The sequence below is a fragment of the Ursus maritimus genome, unplaced genomic scaffold (genome assembly GCF_017311325.1).
Source record: "Ursus maritimus isolate PB19 unplaced genomic scaffold, ASM1731132v1 scaffold_11, whole genome shotgun sequence".
In the NCBI taxonomy this organism is placed as follows: Eukaryota; Metazoa; Chordata; class Mammalia; order Carnivora; family Ursidae; genus Ursus; species Ursus maritimus.
In genome coordinates this window covers 7,723,007-7,742,606 of record NW_024423453.1, presented here as the reverse complement: position 1 = coordinate 7,742,606, position 19,600 = coordinate 7,723,007, and the positions used below count along the sequence as shown (strand labels likewise).

Sequence of the window (19,600 nt, the reverse complement as noted above, 5' to 3'; positions counted from 1 at the left end):
GAGCAGAGAGCCCAAGGCAGAGCTTGATTCCAGACCCTGGGATCATGATCTGAGCCAAAGGCAGATGCTTAACCAACTGAGCTACCCAGATGCCCCAATATAATTTTTTTTTAAAGATTTTATTTTTTTGTTTGAGAGAGAGCTAGAGAGAGCACGAATACTGTGGAGGGGCAGAAGGAGAGGGAGAAACAGACTCCCTGCTGAGCAGGGAGCCCCATGTGGGGCTCAATCCCAGGACCCCGAGATCATGACCCAAGCTGAAGGCAGACGCTTAACCAACTGAGCCACCCAGGTGCCCCAATTTTTATAATTTTTGGAAGATTTTATTTATTTATTTGAGAGAAAGAGAGAGAGAGCATGTACAAGCCAGAGGGGGAGCAGAGGGGGAGGGAGAGGAAGAGAGAATCTTTTAAGCAGACTCTGTGCTGAGCGCTGAACCCGATGCAGGGCTCTGTCTCCCAACCTTGAGATTGTGACCTGAGCCAAAACCAAGAGTTGGATGCTCAACCCACTGAGCCACCGAGGCACCCTTTCCCTTAAGTTTAAAACATTTCATAGAGACACTGTTGAGTTCACTCTGGCACCCCAAAGTACCTTGTTGAACAATTTAGGAACCATGGTAGTACTGTAAAAATGATAGTACTAATTAGAATACATTGAAATTCTAGAATAAATCTTCTAAATTAGTGTTTCTTCTTGGGGATGCGTTTAGCATATTGGGAGGGGTATTTATTATATGGCACTGCTCTTTCTAGAAGATATGTTTGAAACAAATGAAAGTGAAATGTTTCATTTGCCCTCATTTTGTATCTTAGTCTATTTTCCATGTTACTATTTTTTTCTTCTTTTTTAAACACAAAAAAAGTGAAGGAAAATAAAGCTATCCTACCACTGATAATTATTAGTTTCAAGCATTTTTGGGCCCATTTAAAAAATATGGTTAGATTGATGTGTACAAATAGTTTTATATCTTTTCCCCTTAATATATTATGTTTCTCACATTATTAAAACACGTCTTAAATATATCTTCTACTTATTTATTTGTTTAGTTTTTTAGCTGCTTGGTGAGTAAGCTCATGGTTGTCTTTATCTGAAAGTCTTCACAGAGAATTGTGATTTGGTGTATTAGCTCTCAGCAGCCTGCTCTGGAGCTCTAAGGAAGCTTGCCTTCCTCTGAGCTACCAAGTCTTTCTTCTTGGGCAAGGGACATTCTGGGATGGTTCCACCTCTTCTTTCTAACTTCTTTCTTAGGCCTCTTCTCACAGACTGGATTCTCGCATATAGCAGCATGAGCTTTTAACACATCTTCTCCATCATGTCTGGAGTTCCGTTGTTCTTTTTGTATTGAGAGAGTTGTTTCTTGTAAGCATCTTCATCTTCTCCCATTAGTAATGCTTATCATCTGCAACATTCTGACCCATGATGTGCTTCTGATGTACTTCTACGTTGAATTCCTTGCTTTCTGAATCATAACTAGCGAATCATTTGGTACTATGAGGGATAGACAAACCTCCATTTACAGCTCCCATGAGGGCCCCCCAAATTTTATTTCCAGGAGTAGTTCTGGCAAGCCCTGCATCCAAATAGCAGGTGAAGGTACCAGGTTGACCATCAGTGCTTTCCACATTGTATTCATCTCCAGTCACCTCCACTTGGCCTTCATAGATGTTCTCCATGTCAAACCTATTGAGAAGCCTGTGGGTCAGCAGCAGACCAGTATGATATGCTACAGCATAATTTGTCAGGCCAACCTTCACACCATACTCTGGGGGTTCATGAGCTTAAGCTGCACAAACTATCATGTCTCCTTCTATGTGGGCATAGGTAATCTGACAAATGATATCTCTGCTGGCTACACAAACTATCATCCTGTATTAAGGTGTATTGTACTTATTTTTATCCTGAATTACCAAGTGTTTCCAAGCATAGTAATGAGTTTTGTCCTCTCGTCATCTAAATTTCACTTGGTATCTCTTAAAGTAAGCCTATTCTTGACAACTAACAAACCCCATCCTGCAGCACAGAGATCATTTTGGTGGCTCACGAGCAGTTAAATATCTTTCAGATGTTACTTACTATTCCATCCTATGGATATCCTATGCTTTGGATAAGCAGTGTCCTATTTTGAACATTTAAATTATTCCCACCATTTTGCTAGGATAAATAAAACTTTAGTAAATGTTTTTGCACATAAATTATTGTTTACATTTTAAGTTTTTTCCTCAGATACGAGTCCCACAGGTGGAACTGATAACTAGAAAGACTAAGAACAATTTTCTTGATTTATATTGTCAAATCTAAAAATCTTACTCTTTTACAGTATGAATATTTATTTCACTTCACATTCACCAGTACTAAGATATTTTCAATTTTGGAGCACCTGGGTCACTTGGTTGGTTGTGTGTCCGAATCTTGATTTTGGCTCGGGTTGTGTTCTTGGGGTCATGGGATTGAATCCAGCATCGGGCTCTCTGCTCAGTGCAAGGTCTGTTTGAGACTCTCTCTCTTTTCCTTTCCCCTTCCCCTTACTCTCGTGCCCTCTCTGCCTTTCTAATAAATAAATAAATCTTTAAAAAAAAAAGACATTTTTCAATTTTTGCTAAGTCGGAATAGTGTTTGACATTTAGTTTTTGCTCTTTTGATTATTAGTGATAGTGTTCTTTTATTTATTATGTCTAATAGAAATTTATATTTTATTTTGTAACTTACTAATACCTTTTAGTTATTCTTATATTAATATTCTGTTCCTAAGATTATAACAGAAAATGAAGTTGAACAAAGTGAACCACTTCAGTGTTTGCAGAGAGTTATTTTTTAAAATATAAAGTAGCCAGAATTATAGTTGTATATATAGGTATGGCATATAATTTTATGTTTATATTTTATATTGTCAGTTTTCAATATCATTTGTACTTAGTTACCCCTTTATACTTATTTAGATGAGCCTACTGTCTTGTATAAATGGCCTATGTGGTCAGTAGTTAAATGACAAATCTTTTATCACAAATAAGTTTGTAAATTTGCAATTATTACTTAATCCAAGAATTGTCATTGACTATTACAGCTGTACCTGCAACTCTGTTGCCTAAATGAACAAAACACAACAAATAAAATTCATATAGTGGTGGCTCAATCATTTTTCATCCTTATGTAATAAATCAAATGGATAAAATCATAATTAGCAACTGCATTATTTAGCTTTCAAATGATCACATTCTTAATTCTTTTTTTTACTTGAAAAATAGGGTTTAAACTCTTTCAAGGACAGTTATCACAAAGTATAAACTGCAAATAAACACTATCATTCTCCAGAATGAGTTGCCATTTATTTTTATTTTATGTTTTTAGAAGATTTTATTTATTTATTTGAGAGTGGGTGTGAGAGTGAGAGCATGAGCAGGGGGAGGAGCAGAGGGAGAGGGAGAAGCAGACTCCCTGCTGATCAGGGAGCCCAACTCAGGGCTCAATCCCAGGACCCTGGGATCAGGACCTGAGCCAAAGGCAGACACTTAACTGACTGAGCCACCCTGGCGCTCCTATGAGTTGCCATTTAAAATAAATATAATATATTTTTAAAAGTCTGCTGTAATCTCACAGGAATGAAAAAGATCTTATAATCTTTTACAAAAAATGTTTGTTTAAATCTTTTTAGCATTAATATAGGAGTATATGTGCATTTTTGTAATACCTTTTGTACTATAACTTTCTGAAGCAACCTCTTCATGTACATTAGTGATAGAAAAACTTCCAAATTTAAAGTTAGGGTGCTCTTTGAGGATGTACTTAATGGCACAGCTATTTCATTTCTGCTAATTTTATTTCTATAATTAGCTACACATAGCAAAGCAGAAGAGAAGGTGCTGTGCTAATTGATTTTTAAACTCACTGTATGAGAAAATTCTAATTCTAAAATATGAGTTGCATGTTTTCAAGAGTAGTTGGCAGATGTGCTAATATATTGTGTTATTAATGGAAGGTAACCGTTATTTGAAGAAATATACTACTTTACCTCTTCTATTGAGGAAATTTTTTTCTCTATATTTTTTAAACATAAAAATTGTTTTTTCATTTAAATTCCTTCTCTAAGTCTATCTAATTCATAGTAGAAATTATGATTATTTTATATAGTTACTTGATGAACTAAAAATGTCTAGTTGCCGTTGTCTATATCTTGTGTTTTTATGGTTGCTAGAAAATGGTTTATTTTATTTTATTTTTTTTATTTTTATTTTTATCTTTAATGTAGGCTCTGTGCTCAACATGGGGCTTGAACTCATGATCCCAAGATGCAGAGTCACATACTCTACTGGGGCGCCTGGGTGGCACTTAAGTGGCAGACTCTGGATTTTGGTTTAGGTCATGATCTCATGGTCCTGGGATCAAACCCTGTGTTAGGCTCTGTGCTCAGTGGGGAGTCTGCTTGAGAATTCTCTCTCTTCTCTTTCTGCCCCTCCCCTAGCTTTTGCTCTTTTTCTAAAATAAATAAATCTTAAAAAAAAAAAAAGAGTCAAATGCTCTACTAAGCCAGCCAGGCACTCTGATTCATTCTTTAAATAAACTGTTAACACTGTTTACAATTTTTCCTCCTTTGGTTTCATACTAATTTTTGAATTAAATAATTTGCATTAACATTAAGTATTTGGTTAGGTGGGTGATTATTAGGTATGCAACAATGTTTTCTAGTGTTAAAATATTTAGCTAAAATTTTAGAATTAGGATTGCCTAGGTGGCTTAGTTGGTTAAACGTCCAACTCTTGATTTCAGCTCTGGTCATGATCTCAGGGTTGTGAGATTGAGCCCCGAGTCCAGCTCCACGCTTAGTGGGGACTCTGCCCAAGATTCTCTCTCCTGGGGCACCTGGGTGGCTCAGTTGGTTAAGCGCCAGCCTTTAGCTCAGGTCTTGATCTTAGGCCCCAGGGTAGTCTCCCTGCTCAGCAGGGAGTCTGCCTGTCCCTCTCTCTCTGCCCCTCCCCCCACTAACAGGCATGCTTGCACTCTCTCTCGATCTCTCAAATAAATAAAATCTTAAAAAAAAAAAAGATTCTCTCTCTCCCTTTGCCCTTTACCCCTGTGTGTGCATGTGTTCCCTCTCTCTCTCTCTCAAAATGAATAAATTTTAAAAAAATTTAGAATTTCAGTATTTTTTATTGCTGAGTTTTAAAATTAATTAGCATAGTACCTTTTCTGCTGGAGAACTCCTTTCCCAGAGGTAGCTTATTATATGTATGTATATACAGAAGTGAGATTGAAATGGCAAGTGTATTTTCAAATGGCAAACTTTAAGTTTTGGGAGTATTTTCCCATCAAATTCATGAGCCACCTACAAAACTCTTCTAGCTGACATAATTATTGATATTTTATTCTAGTTCTTTTCCATGGGAGATGAAGAGACTGCTTTTCTAGATGTTATCCCTAAACAATTAGAGAGAAAAACCTGTGACCCTAAGGTAAAATTTGGGAACAACTTTGATTTTCTATTCCACTGTCTTTTTTTATACCACTATCAGAGTTTTCATAGGCAGGTTAATGAGCATAGTGAATTAACCTGGTTTTAGGAACAAGAAAAACTAATGACTGCTACTCCTTGTTTGATCTTGAGCCCTTTCTCTTTACTAGTGAACTAATAATGCATCATGCATATATATGATGCATACCCTAGGGGGGTTGGACAGGAAGATAAATAAAGTATAAATAATGAATGTTCCGTGGAGAACAAAATGAAGGTCTTTATAGCCTTGAACATATTATAGTCTACTCTACCACTCCTACTTCTATAGAAGTCTATATAACCCAAACTCTAAGTAGTGCCATCTACTCCATATCAAACATTCGTAGAGAAAATAGCATGTAAATAGTTTTTATAAATACTATTCCTAAAACCCAACAGACCTTTAGAAGAGATCTACACAGAAGCATAGAAAACGAGGCATCTATTTGCTTGTGGAGAATGTGTATGCCCCATCAAATGAATCAGAAATATACAGAGCCTAACAGTTGAGACTTTTTATTTTTTATTTTATTTATTTATTTTTTTTTAAGATTTTATTTATTTATTCGACAGAGATAGAGACAGCCAGCGAGAGAGGGAACACAAGCAGGGGGAGTGGGAGAGGAAGAAGCAGGCTCACAGCAGAGGAGCCTGATGTGGGACTCGATCCCGGTATGCCAGGATCACGCCCTGAGCCGAAGGCAGACGCTTTAACGACTGCGCTACCCAGGCGCCCCAGTTGAGACTTTTTAAATTGAGATGTATATGTTTTAAAATTTAGAATATTTTCAACAAAAGTCCTATATAAGGGACATTTTAGATTTGTTTTTCCTTTCAAATATGAGATTTAGAATCTTCATTTTTAAATAAGAGAATATTCAGATTATTTACTATCGTAATCTTGTTACTTTATTAGTTAGAAATAAATTCATCTTTTATGTACTTTCCTTTGGCTCGATTTAGCAATCTTGATTTTCCACCTTCTGGGTAGGCTTTGTCACCCTGTGAGGAATAAAAATCCTCAAGGGGGCAGCAGAGAAAGCCATTTGTCCTGAGAGCTGATTAGGTCTCTGAGGAGATGACAGTACCTCTCTGAAGTACATGCCTGTATTGGCATCATTTTCTTAGGCCTTTGTTCTCAGAGCAATAGGATCAGATCTTCTGGGAGACAGAGAGGCCACCAAACTCTTCTGTGAAGACTGATAGTTTACAAAATGCCCGAATAAAGGAAAATGCTTCCTGTATTTCTTCCCTTACTTCCTATTATCATATGTTTATTGCCTGCCTCCTATATGCCAAGCATGGTGTTAAATGCCCGTGATACCCTGATAAAACAAACAGGTCTCTTCCCTCAAGGAGCTTACAGTACATTTAGGATATAGATGAGAAGAAACTTCATTGTAGTATAATGTGATAAATCTATAATGGAAAGTTGTATAATGTGCAGGGCAAGCATAGAGGAAGGAGCAATTGTATCTTTCTGGTTTAATTAGTCCATTAGAACTATACTTCTTATGCTCATAATAAAAAATTCATATTTATTAATGTTGAACTTGAATTCAATTAAATCAATAACCAAATTGTGTTTTATAATTAGCATGTGTTAAGATAATGGAGTTTTTCTGGTTTTCAGTATTAGTCACTTAGTAGTTATTTACATTAAGTAATATTTAATAGAAAACTGAATTGTGATTTATTTCTGGTGTATATATACATTGTGACTATATATCAATATATACTTATTGCAGTACTCATTTTTAGTAATTTACTTGTAGCCTGTTGAGTTTCAAGGGCACCCAGTGAAAGGATCAGCTACTAGTGCTGTGATGGTCAGAGGACACAGCTCACAGCTAGAATGCGGTCAGTTTCCAGATAGAATTGAGTATGAAAACTGCACGACAGACACTTGTTTATCGACACCAAAATCGACTAGTGCTTGTATGCAGATTGATTTCTTGCAGGTAAAAATATTTTTTATAGTTGCACCTTGCCAAATCATTTTCTTTATGTCAATACAAAATTTTATGAAGAGATTATATTTAAATCTTTGAACAAATATAAGTTATCCCTAAGCCCACTTCTCTAAGTATGACACCAAGCACCTCTCAACTGCTACCAAATAGAGGTCATAACAGAATGATATGCATGTATTTGAAACAGTGTCTGTTAAAGAGATTAACATCTTTTTATTAAAACATAATGCACATACAAAATAAGTGCACAGACCATAAGTACACAGCTCAGTAATTACCACAAAGTGAACACACCCATGTAACGTCCACTCTTAAGAAATAGAACATTACCAGCATCCCAGAAGTCCCCTGGCCCCCTTTCAACCACTACCCCTTTCTATTCCCTCCAAAGATAACCACTCTCTTGACTTACAATACCATATATTAGTTTTGCTTTTATTTATTTTTTTTAAAGATTTTATTTATTTGAGAGAGAGAGAGTGAACAAGCAAGAAAGAGAGCAGGGAGAGAGGAAGAAGCAGGCTCCCCACTAAGCAGGGAGCCGAATGTGGGGCTCCATCCCAGGACTCCAAGATCATGACCTGAGCCAAAGGCAGACACTTAACTGACTGAGCCACCCAGGATTTTTTTTTTTGGGGGGGGTAATTTCTTCCCCCCTATTTTCTTGGTTTTTCTCTTTCTAGAACTTCTATTAAATGTTTTCAACCTACTGTAGCCTACTTTTTCTGCTGAGGATCCCCTGAGGATGCCATGGTTTCTAAGCGTTTCCATGGCTATAAGAGTACATCATTTTACTTCTTATTAGGCTCCCCTGTAGTAGGTCCTTTGGTTTGAATTTCTTCCGTCTTAACCAAGTATATATTACTTCCCCCTCCTCTTAATATTATATTGTAATTAAGGGTTACCATTATTTCTTAGTTTCACCAAAGATAAAAGATGTTTCTATGTCTTATTTCCTGTGTGTGTTTTTTTAAAGATTTTATTTACAAGAGAGAGAGCGCACGTGTGTATAGCGGAAGGGTCAGAGGGGGAGAGAGAGGGAAAAGGAGAGAATCCCAAGCGGACTCTGTGCTGAGCTCACAGCCCGTCACGGGATTCGGTCCCACGACCCTGAGAGCATGACCTGAGCTGAAACCAAGAGCTGGATGGTTGCTCAACCAACTGAGCCACACAGGTGCCCCTATTTCTTGTGTTTTTTTGAGGAGTATAGATTAGAGAGATACTCATATTGAAAAAAATTTGTGTCCATTTGTTTTATTTCTAATTATTTTAACATGCATCAGTATGGTCATGTTTTATATCATGAGTTAATAAGATATATTTAAAGGCAAAATGACTAGGCTTACCTACAGAGAGAAGAACTTTTTGATATAAGTGTGGCAGATTGCATATAGTCGTCTCTGACCCAGAGAAGATATTCTGTATTTCATCAAATTCCCAGGTACTATCACTGATTAAAAGCACCATTTTATACCACTAAGAAAGAAGATCAGTTAACATTATGCAATGCTTTATTACTTTGACTTTTTTATTAAAACCCTTTTTATTGTGGTGGGGCGCCTGGGTGATTCAGTTGGTTAAACACCCAACTCTTGGTCTCAGCTCAGGTCTTGATCTCAGGGTTGTGAGTTTGAGCCTCATGTTGGGCTCTGTGCTTGGTGTGGAGCTTACTTAAAACAAAAACAAAAAACCTTTTTATTTTGGTAAAAAAGTCATAAAATTTACAATCTTACTTATTTTTATGTGTACAGTTAAGTCATGCAAAGTATGTTTACAATGTTGTGAAATACATCTCTAGAACTTTTCCCCTTTCACTTAGATTTTTGATGTTATATTTGTTGTAAGAAGTCTTGGATTTGGGGCACCTGGGTGGCTCAGTCCATTAAACCTCGGACTCTTGATTTCAGCTCAGGTCATGATCTTGGGGTGTGGGGTCCAGCCCAACGTTGGACCCTGTGTGGTGTCTGCTTGAGATTCTCTCTCTCCCTCTCCCTCTGGCCCTCTCCCCTGCTCACGCTCTCTATGAATAAATAAATAAAATCTTAAAAAAGAAAAAAGTCTTGGATTTATTTGGGTGTAGATTTTTTTTATGATACATCGCACTGCTTTGCTTCCTTTCCCTTCTGTGAACACAATACTTTTTTGTTCAATGGCAAATGGTAATGTTATCTTTTTGAAGACATTTAAACAGCAAAATTACGTAACATGTATAATGTTAATGCAAACTCATACTTAGGTGATTATTATATGAACAGTATGATAACTTGCATATGGTTTCACTTGCACAGCAGTGCCAGCTATGTTATGACTCTTGCCTGTGCTATAGAGATGTAACAATGTCATCACTGTTAGGGTGCATCCCTTAGTTCAATGATGTTAAAATATAAGAAATGTGAATCCTAAGAATTGATGATATATAATGCACTCTGCTTTCCCTGAATAGAATTGGCTTCATAACGTATTGCTTCCGTTCTCTGTGTCTCAAGTTATAACCATGAACCGTGTGTGTGTATATATATATATGGAGGTAGATATAGTTATGTACACACATACTTTTTTTACTGAATAAACTGATAAGTGGATCTCTGTTTTCTAGTTCCCAGATGAAGAAAACTTTCCAAAAGGAGGTATTAGCTTTAATATTGAAGATAATTTTCAAGTGAGAGTTGAGTCTAATAAGGACTTAATTGAAAATGACTGTAAGTAAATTATAAGTAAAATATAACATTAAAAAGTTATTTGACATTGAACAAACTGTTGTGTAAAAATCCATGCTTTTTTTTCTTCCCCACAGCTATTTTAGATTTCTCTCCTAAAAATTCAGAACATTCATATCATTATTTGGATTATAATTTTAAATCAGCAGAGAAGACTTCATGGGAAGCAAATAAGGTATAATGTAAAGAAAATTTTAATGCTTGAGAGTAAAAAATCTTGGTAATTTTGGGATGGCTGGGTGGCTCAGTGAGTTAAGTGGTCGCCTCTTGATTTTGGCTTAGGTCATGATCTCAGGGTCCTGGGATCTGGCCTGAGTCAGGCTCTGCACTTGGCAGGGAGTCTGCTAGCGATTCTCTCCTCTCCTACCGCCTCTCCCCCTGCTCATGCATGCTCTCTCTTTCTCTCTCAAATAAATAAATAAATCTTTAAAAACAAATCTTGGTAATTTTAGAAGAAATGAATCCAGCAAAAACTAAAAAGATAAAAATCTTTGAATTTTTTTAACATGATCAAGAAAGTTTATTAATAACCAACCAACATTATTTTAGTGATAAAACAGCAGCATAATTTGTTAGAATAAATAACAAAATGTGGATGACTGCTATCTTATTACTCAAAGGTATTTTGAATTTTCTAATATGACATGATAAGAGAGGTAGACATAATTAGAGAGGAAGAAATAAAATTAGAAGAATCAATTAAAAATGAGAAATTTAAGAATTTTGTAAGGGAGCTGAAGACAAGATAAACTTGAAATGTTAAATGCCTTCTTATGTCAATTAGAAAATATAATAGATTAAGAATCCCAACAATAGTAACAAATGATATTTGTTATGTAAGATAAGATATGCCTAGGCATAATCTTAATTGGAAATGTGTGGAACATGTGTGAAATAGACTATGAAATTTTACTGTGAAATATAAAATTCATGAATAAATAGCAACTCAACAATACTTCATGCTCTGTGTAGGTCAGAACTTGTAAGACTTGGGTATAGAGTGATGGACAAAACAGGTATAATCTCTGTCTTTTTTTTTTTAAGATTTTATATATTAATTTATTTAGAACAAGTGAGTAGGGGGAGGAGCAGAGGGAGAGGGAGAGAATGTCAAGCAGCCTGCTTGCTAAGTGCAGAGCTGATGCTAGGCTCAATCTCATGACCCTGAGATCATGACCAGAGCCGAAATTAAGAGTTGGATGCTCAACCGACTGATCCACCCAGGTGCCTCTGATCCCTTCTTCAAAAGTTGAGATGTTTAAAGGAGGGAAAGGGATGTTAATCAAGAGAACAAGCAAACAAATAAATTGAGATGATTGCTATGTAGGAAAGCTGTCAAAGTCCTCTGAAATTATAGGGGAATCTATGGGTAATTAGGAAGGTTTCTCCAGCTATGGCAGCAGTGAGGGGAAGAACATACCTTGCAAAGAAACTGCAAGTGTAAATACAGTGAGATTAAAAAATTGAGTGGGCTAGAGAAAGTGGAAGAAAGCCAAAGTAATGGGATTTCAGTGAGTGAAAGGGAAAGTGGTAATTAGAGATTGTAAAAGTCAGCAGAACCAAACACAGTCTTGCAGACAAGATTAAGAATTTTGATAGTACTCTGTTTCCACTGGGATTTCCATGAAGCATTTTCAGCAGAAAGTTACATGACTTAGTTTACAGTTTACATTTTTAAAAGGTTTTCCTGGCTGCTCTATGGAAGATTGGTTTAGTGGTGCTGTGGTGGAAACCAGTTAAGAGAAGCCTTGATTAATAAGGACTTGAACATAGGGATTGTGGCAGTGAAAGGAGTTAGAAGCATGGATGTTGCTGGATTGAATGTAGAGAGTCAGCTGAAGGAAAAGGGAGAAGAAAGATTCCTGGCTCTCTGACTTAACCATTGTGTGGACTGAGGTGGTTTTCACTGGTGGAGTAAGATGGAGGAGTGTATCAGTCTGCTGGCATTGCCATAACAAAATACCATGGGATGGGTCTCGTAAACAACAGAAATTAATTTTGTCATGGTTCTGGAGGCTAGAAGTTCAAGATCAAGGCTTTGGCTAATTTGGTTTCTGGTGAGGACTCTCTTTATGATGGCTACCTTCTCATTATGTTGAGACATGCCCTTTCCTTGGTGTGTACACATGGAGAGAAAGAGAGCAAGTGAATGCAAGCTCTCTTTATAAGGACACCGATTCTGTCAGATCTGGGCCCCACTCTTATGATGACTTCATTTATCATTTACACTGTGTTACCTCTTAGAGGCCCTATTTCCAAATACAGTTACACTGGGGGTTAGGACTTCAACATATGAATTTGTGGGGGACACGGTTCAGTCCACAGCAGGAAGGAGCATGTTTGGTGAATATACAGACACAGACAAGGAATGCCCATGAGTCAGTCAAGTAGAGATGTGAAGTTAGAAGCTGGTGACCTGGGTCTGGTTCGGTGAAGTTTGTGTGGTCATTCGCACTAGCAAAGTTTAAAGCACTGAGAATGGAGGAGTTCATTTCAAGAATGTGTAGAGAAAGGAGAACGTGTTAACATCTCATTCTCTAGAATTGGGAGGTGAGAGGGTTAGTTATGTCAGTTATTGTTGTAAAATGAAAGAAACATGTTCATTTGGCAATGTGGAGGTCATCAGTGACTTTGGCAAGAGCAGTTTCAGTGAAATAGTGAGGGTAGAAACCAATTAAGAGTGTATTAAATAGTAAATGAGAGGTGATAAGTAGTGACTGTAGATGTGGAAAACTCCTTAAAAGATTAGCATATTTAGCAAATCAGTCACTCATTCTTAAAATATTATTTGAGCAACTATTGTGTGTTACACTGTTGTAAGTGCTAGTGATAGGCCTGTGAATAAAACAGGCAAAGATCTGCTCTCCTGGAACTTGCACTCTAATGAAAGGAAACAGACAGTAAGCAAGTATATAGTACTTCAGAGGATTTTAAGTGCTGTGGAGAACAATAAAGCTGTGTTCAGGGGCTAGAGTTCTATTTTATAGGTAAAATAGGGCCTCTAATAAAATGACACCAGAGTAAAGATCTAGAAGGAGAGAGAGGGAGGGAGGGCACACACATGCCATACAGATATCTGGAGGAAGAGCATTCCAGGCACAAGGAATAGCAAGTGTAGAGGTTTTGAGGCAGGGGACTGCTGGCCAATTTGTAGAACAGCAAGGAGATAGCCCTGGAATGAATGAATGAATGAATGAATGAATGAATGAATGAATGAGAGTGGTAGAAGTGAGGTCAAAGAGGAAGTAAGGGGCCTGATCTTCCAGGGCAGCTGCATAGGACATTTTCAGAACCTTCTTGTACTTTGAGAGAGTTTGGAAACCCTTAGAGTTTTAATGAGAGGAAGGAAATTGTTGAACTTATGTTTAGAAAGAACTCTGTGGCTGGTGTGTAGAGAATGCACTGTGGGTGTAATACTCAGTGTGTAATACTCCGTAAGTACTGCCTATTATTTTTACTTTTGTTGAAGCTACAATATAATGGAGACTGCCTAAGTTTGAATGCCAACTCTGCTGCTAATAAGCTGGGTAATTTAAACAGGTTTAATTGTTTAACTACTCTTTTTCTCAGTTCTCTCAGTGGTAAAATAAGAAAAATGGTAGTACCAATCTCATATGGTGTGGTAAGGATCAAATGAGTTAAAAATATAAGGTGCTTAAGATAGTCCTGGCACACAGTAAGGATTCATAAATACAGAAGACTATTACTATGGTGATGATTGAATGTAATTTCTCATTAGTTCGTTTCTTCTGCTAGACTGAATTCCTTGAGTGTAGGGATCATGAGTATTCACCTTCACATCCTTATTTCCTAGCACAGCACCTAGAACCAAGTGGCTAATCAAGAAAGTGTTTTAGGGGCGCCTGGGTGGCACAGCGGTTAAGCGTCTGCCTTCGGCTCAGGGCGTGATCCTGGTGTTATGGGATCGAGCCCCACATCAGGCTCCTCTGCTATGAGCCTGCTTCTTTGTCTCCCACTCCCCCTGCTTGTGTTCCCTCTCTCGCTGGCTGTCTCTATCTCTGTCAAATAAATAAATAAAATCTTAAAAAAAAAAAACAACAAAGTGTTTTAAAATTTAAATATAAATTTTTATCTTTATTGTAATTTACTTAAAAAAATACACGGTTGCATTCTAATAAGATTAAATCATTCAGAAATATATAAAGTTAGAAGAACCCTTTCCCCTAATTCCACCTCCATTAGAAACCAGCCATTCTTAACAGTTTGGTATGCATTCTTCCAAACTTTTATTCTTTTATTCTATTGTTATACAAATATATAAAATGTGATCATCATATTAGATTTTTAAGGTGATTAATTTCTGGAAGCAGCAAGAAAATTAAATACTGTTATAAGAAGAATAATATAATGAATAATATGACTATTCAGGTCTGGAATATATCAAAAAAGTTTACTCCATTTGGGGCAATATTTTGCAATTTATGTCAACTGTAGATAAATCCTAGACCTGAGGACATAAGAGAAAGCTGTTCATCCTTGAGTCTGTAGGAAGTTTTACTTTGACAGCTCTAAACCATGAGGTCTGAGTTAATCTTAAGCCCCATCAACTGGAAATTCATCTTCAGAACCAAATCCCCATAACCCAGATCAATCTAAATAAGAATCTGACCCATTTCAAATAAATCCAATAGTTTTTTATTTATTTATTTTTTAAGATTTTATTTATTCATTTGAGAGAGAGAGAGCTTGACAGAGAGACATCACAAGCAGGGGAAGGGGTAGACGGAGAAGCAGGTTCCCTGCTGAGCAGGGAGCCCGATGCGGGACTCAATCCCAGGACCCCAGGATCATGACCTGAGCCCAAGACAGACACTAACCAACTGAGCCACCCGCTGACCGAGCCCCAAAAATCCAATAGTTTTTATGCTCTGTATTTTACTTTTTATTATTATTATTGACTTTAGTGAGTTTATTCTTTTTTTTTTTTTTAAAGATTTTATTTATTTATTTGACAAAGAGAGACAGCCAGCGAGAGAGGGAACACAAGCAGGGGGAGTGGGAGAGAAAGAAGCAGGCTCCCAGCTGGGGAGCCTGAGGTGGGGCTCGATCCCAGACCGCCGGGATCACGCCCTGAGCCAAAGGCAGACGCTTAACAACTGAGCCACCCAGGTGCCCCAGATTCTATCCTGCCCCTTTGGGAAGAATCTTTGCCCTACCGTAGCTCTACATAATGTGCTTGAAAGCATTATTTTTATAATGTAGTTTACTAGAATTCATTCAAGCTATAGGGAAAAAAATGTAATAACATTTTGGTCAATAGTTTTGTTTTTTCTTTCTGAATAGGTGAAATTACCAGAACAAAAGATCTCTACAGTAAACCCTGTTTCTACTTTTTCTTTGAACTCAAGAGATGACAACTTTGTGCTAGAATTCTCTGAGGAGTCCCTGAAAGAAAGAACTTTACCTGGTGATCTTCACTTCCTCAACTTCGTTACTATCAGAGTACTCTAATATCTCTCTGTGTAAAATGAAGTTTTTTATTTGAGCAATTGTTACTAAGCTAAAAGTATCTTGGGACCAGATTCAATGTCATACCCCTCAAGCTTTCCCATACCCTCTTTCTATTTCAGATGGCTCTTACTTCCAAATGCCATATTCTCTTCGTACTCACAGGTTCCTTGTTTCTTCTCCTGTTAGATTCTCAGCATGGACCTCTGAAAGTGTCTTCTGTCATTACAGTTCTTCTCACAGCTGTATCTCCAGAGCCAGGACCCCCTATTGCCCACTCCCCCTCCCAGGGGAACGTCTCATCTACACCCTTGGTTGACTTTGGTCTAACCTCTTCCTTTCCTCTGTTTTTGCTCAGGGGGCTTTTCAACTGCTGCTTCCACAGTTGCATTTTCAGGTCTCCGTTTGTTCATACGTTTTGACTCTTCCCTGTGAGTAATTTCCTGCTTCTTGATAAGTACAGTATATTCTGTAGGATTCTTTACACTAACTTTTCTTTTTCTCTCTCTTTTCTTATAATTTCACCAATGGATCTTCTGATTCCGAAGCTATGTTGGGTAAGGGGTGAAGTCGTAGGTGATTTTTTTGGTCACAGGTGGATGATACAGAAAAGAAAAACTTTGTAATGAATAAGTAGTTGGTTTGGAAAAGGTTTAGTGGGTGTGGTTGGTAGAGAAAACAAGGTAGGGAAGAGTCAGTGTGGGAGGAGTGGGTATCTAAACAAGTGAAGTGACAATGGAATAATAGATGATTTTCTTAGACCGTGAGTCTTTCACTCTTTATTTTTAAAATTATTTATTTATTTTTATTCAAGTATAATTAACATGTAATGTTATATTAGTTTCAGGTGTATAATAGAATGACTCAACAATTTTATACATTTCTCAGAGCTTATTGAGATAAGTGTGCTCTTAATCCCCTTTATCTATTTCACTCCTCCCCCCACCCACCTCCCCTCTGGCAACCACCAGTCTGTTCTCTGCATTTAAGAGTCTGTTTTTTGTTTATCTCCTTTTTTTTTTTTTTAAAGATTTGATTTATTTATTTGACAGAGATAGAGACAGCCAGCGAGAGAGGGAACACAAGCAGGGGGAGTGGGAGAGGAAGAAGCAGGTTCCCAGTGGAGGAGCCTGATGTGGGGCTCGGCCCCAGAACGCCGGGATCACGCCCTGAGCCAAAGGCAGACGCTTAACGACTGAGCCACCCAGGCGCCCCTGTTTATCTCCTTTTTCTTTGTTCGTTTGTTTTGTTTTGTTGAGTTGTAGAAGTTCTTTATATATTTTGGATATTAATCCCTTATCTGATATATTATTTGCAAATATCTTCTTCCGTTCTGTAGATTGCCTTTTTCCTTTGTGGATGGTTTCCTTTGCTGTCCAAAAGCTTTCTATTTTGGTGTAGTCCCAATAGTTTTTAATTTTGTTTTTGTTTCTCTAACCAGAAAAGACATATGTAGAAAAATGCTTCTATGGCAAATATCAAAGAAATTACTGCCTATGTTGTTTTTTAGGAGTTTTATGATTTTAGGTCTCACATTTAGGTCTTTAATCCATTTTGAGTTAATTTTTGTTTATGGTGTAAGAAAGTGGTCCAGTTTTATTCTTTTGCGTGTAGCTGTCTGGTTTTCCCAGCACCAGTTGTTGAAGAGATTTTCCCCATTGTATATTCTTGCCTCCTTTGCTATAGATAAATTGACCATATAAGTGTGGGCTTATTTTTGGACTCTCTATTATTCTCTTGCATTGATCTATATGTCCATTTCTGTGACGATCTTTTACTCTTTAATGAGGTTTTAACTTTTCTGTCAGTGTTGCTCGATTGACTTGTTAGAATTATAATCTAACACTACAGAAGAATATCATGGCTCACCTACTGTTCTACTACTTTCCCAAGTGATCCCCACAGTTTATTTCCAACAAATAGTAAGTCTGTCAAGAAGGTACATTATTATAAAATAGGAAACCATAACATTGTCAGATAAATTTTTTTTTAAAGATTTTATTTATTTATTTGACAGAGAGAGACAGCCAGTGAGAGAGGGAACACAAGCAGGGGGAGTGGGAGAGGAAGAAGTAGGCTCCCAGCTGAGAAGCCCGATGTGGGGCTCGATCCCATAACGCTGGGATCACACCCTAGCCAAAGACAGACACTTAACGACAGCACCACCTAGGCGCCCGTCAGATAAAAATTTTAAGCTTATATACTTCCCATGTAGCATTATTCATTCATTTATTTATTCAACAAATATTTATTATTGCTTTTTACATTTTCAGGAATATATCTGTTACTAATACTGCTGACAAAAGGAATTCTAAAACTGAGCCAAAATCTGCCATAACCTGAGTTTATGAGAATTGAACTGTTATCACATACCAAAAGATCAGAATACAGCTAAATATCTTCTCTACCCTGAAGGTTAACATATTAATTCATAAGTATAGTAAATATAAAGGAAGTTACAGTCACATAGTTAGATAAATAAACCATAAAATTTAGTCTCTGGAGTTGGAATGTAAAGTTGAGAACAAACAACTATTCTGAGTTTTTGTCCCGACTCTGCCAATCAGTATTCATGTTACTCTAGGTCTTGGTAATCTCATCTGTAAAATGAAAATAATAAATCCCTTCTTGGCTGAAAAGTGCTCTGAAAACTTAAGCACTATGTAAATATAATCTAGTGATTGGTGGTGGGGGGAAGTCCTTAGCTAAGGGGGAAAAGAAAAAGAGAAGGATTGCAAGTTCATTAACCTTAAAGTTTGAGTCTTTTAAGCTTTGAAATCTTTATTTTTTGAGACTAAAATTATTAAAAATTTTATTATGAAAAAGGAAAGAAAATTATCTAATTTTTTTTCAAGGCAAGTTGGTACCTGTCTTTTTTTGTAAGCTCCTGGCTTTTAGAGCCTAGGTAATGACTGTAATACATTTTTTATTAAATCAGCCCCTTTTTTTTTTTCCAGTTATCAAAAAATCCAGTTCTCTGGAGAGTAACTTTCAAAGGCTTCCATTAGTAAGTAGAACCCGAGTTCCACTTATTACCTTGCCACCTGCTGAAAAGTCACCTGATTTAGAGTCTTGTTCATACGTGGTCAACTGTGATAGGCAAGAATCTTCTGGTTCCACCCCCATATTCAACTTGTGTGAAGAATCAGGAGTTCTTTCTTTTAGCTTTGGGCTTGAGGACCAAAGTGAAACTTCCTTCTGTAAAGAATCTAGAGAAGTGACTCCAGGGGACGTTTTACTTCTCAATAATGTATCTACTCAAAGCAAGTGGCTGAAATATCAGAACATACCCCAGTGCAACTTGACTACTCCAAACAGAGTCGATAAGAAAGTAACAGATGGCTTCTCTGCTAAGGTTATTTCTGGGACACATTTTAGTGACACAGGTGAAAGACAGAATGATGTTGTAAATGAAAGCTCTTTAGACTCTATGCATTTGCAAATGTTAAAAGGCATGCTCCATCAACAGCAGCAGGATTTTAGCAGTCAAGATTTGGTTTCCAGGAAGAAAACACTCTCTTTGAATTTAAAGCAGACTTCCAAGACTGAAATAATTCAAAACATGTTAGGAGAGTCAGCCTGCTACATCTACAGTGTAACAGGAGAATTACAGGTGAGGAAATGTACCAACGTGTCTTGGTGCATTTTTTGCAATAGTTATTGTCCGGATTTTAACAAAAGAATTACCAAGATCATATAAGAGCAATGATTTTACTCTTGGAGCTGATGGCTTTCTTTTTTTTTTTCCTTTTTTGAGTTTTCCAGAACTCTAGGTATAGTCATACCTTCTTTGACTTAAAATCTTTCCTAGTAGTTGTGAGCATTAAACAAAATTATATATTCAAAAGTGTCTGGTGCAGTATCTGGCACATAAGTATTTAATAAATTATAGTTCCAACTATTTCCACTTCCACTACTACTATTTCTGTGATTGTTCTCATTTTTCACTATCA

The 19,600-nt window shown here is 37.0% G+C and overlaps 1 protein-coding gene and 1 pseudogene across 1 annotated transcript in view; one reads left to right on the top strand and one right to left on the bottom strand.

Moving 5' to 3' along the window:
• The window catches only part of ZGRF1 (zinc finger GRF-type containing 1), a 94,363-nt gene that overhangs the window by 24,192 nt on the left and 50,571 nt on the right, over positions 1–19,600 (top strand). Inside the window, exons 8-12 of the mRNA XM_040626259.1 lie at positions 2,753–2,806; positions 5,367–5,447; positions 7,264–7,449; positions 15,483–15,629; positions 18,586–18,654. Of these exons, the coding sequence (XP_040482193.1) occupies positions 2,753–2,806; positions 5,367–5,447; positions 7,264–7,449; positions 15,483–15,629; positions 18,586–18,654 (537 nt within the window). The remainder of the gene's footprint in view (positions 1–2,752; positions 2,807–5,366; positions 5,448–7,263; positions 7,450–15,482; positions 15,630–18,585; positions 18,655–19,600) is intronic.
• Positions 1,126–2,012, bottom strand: LOC103661758 (annotated as a pseudogene).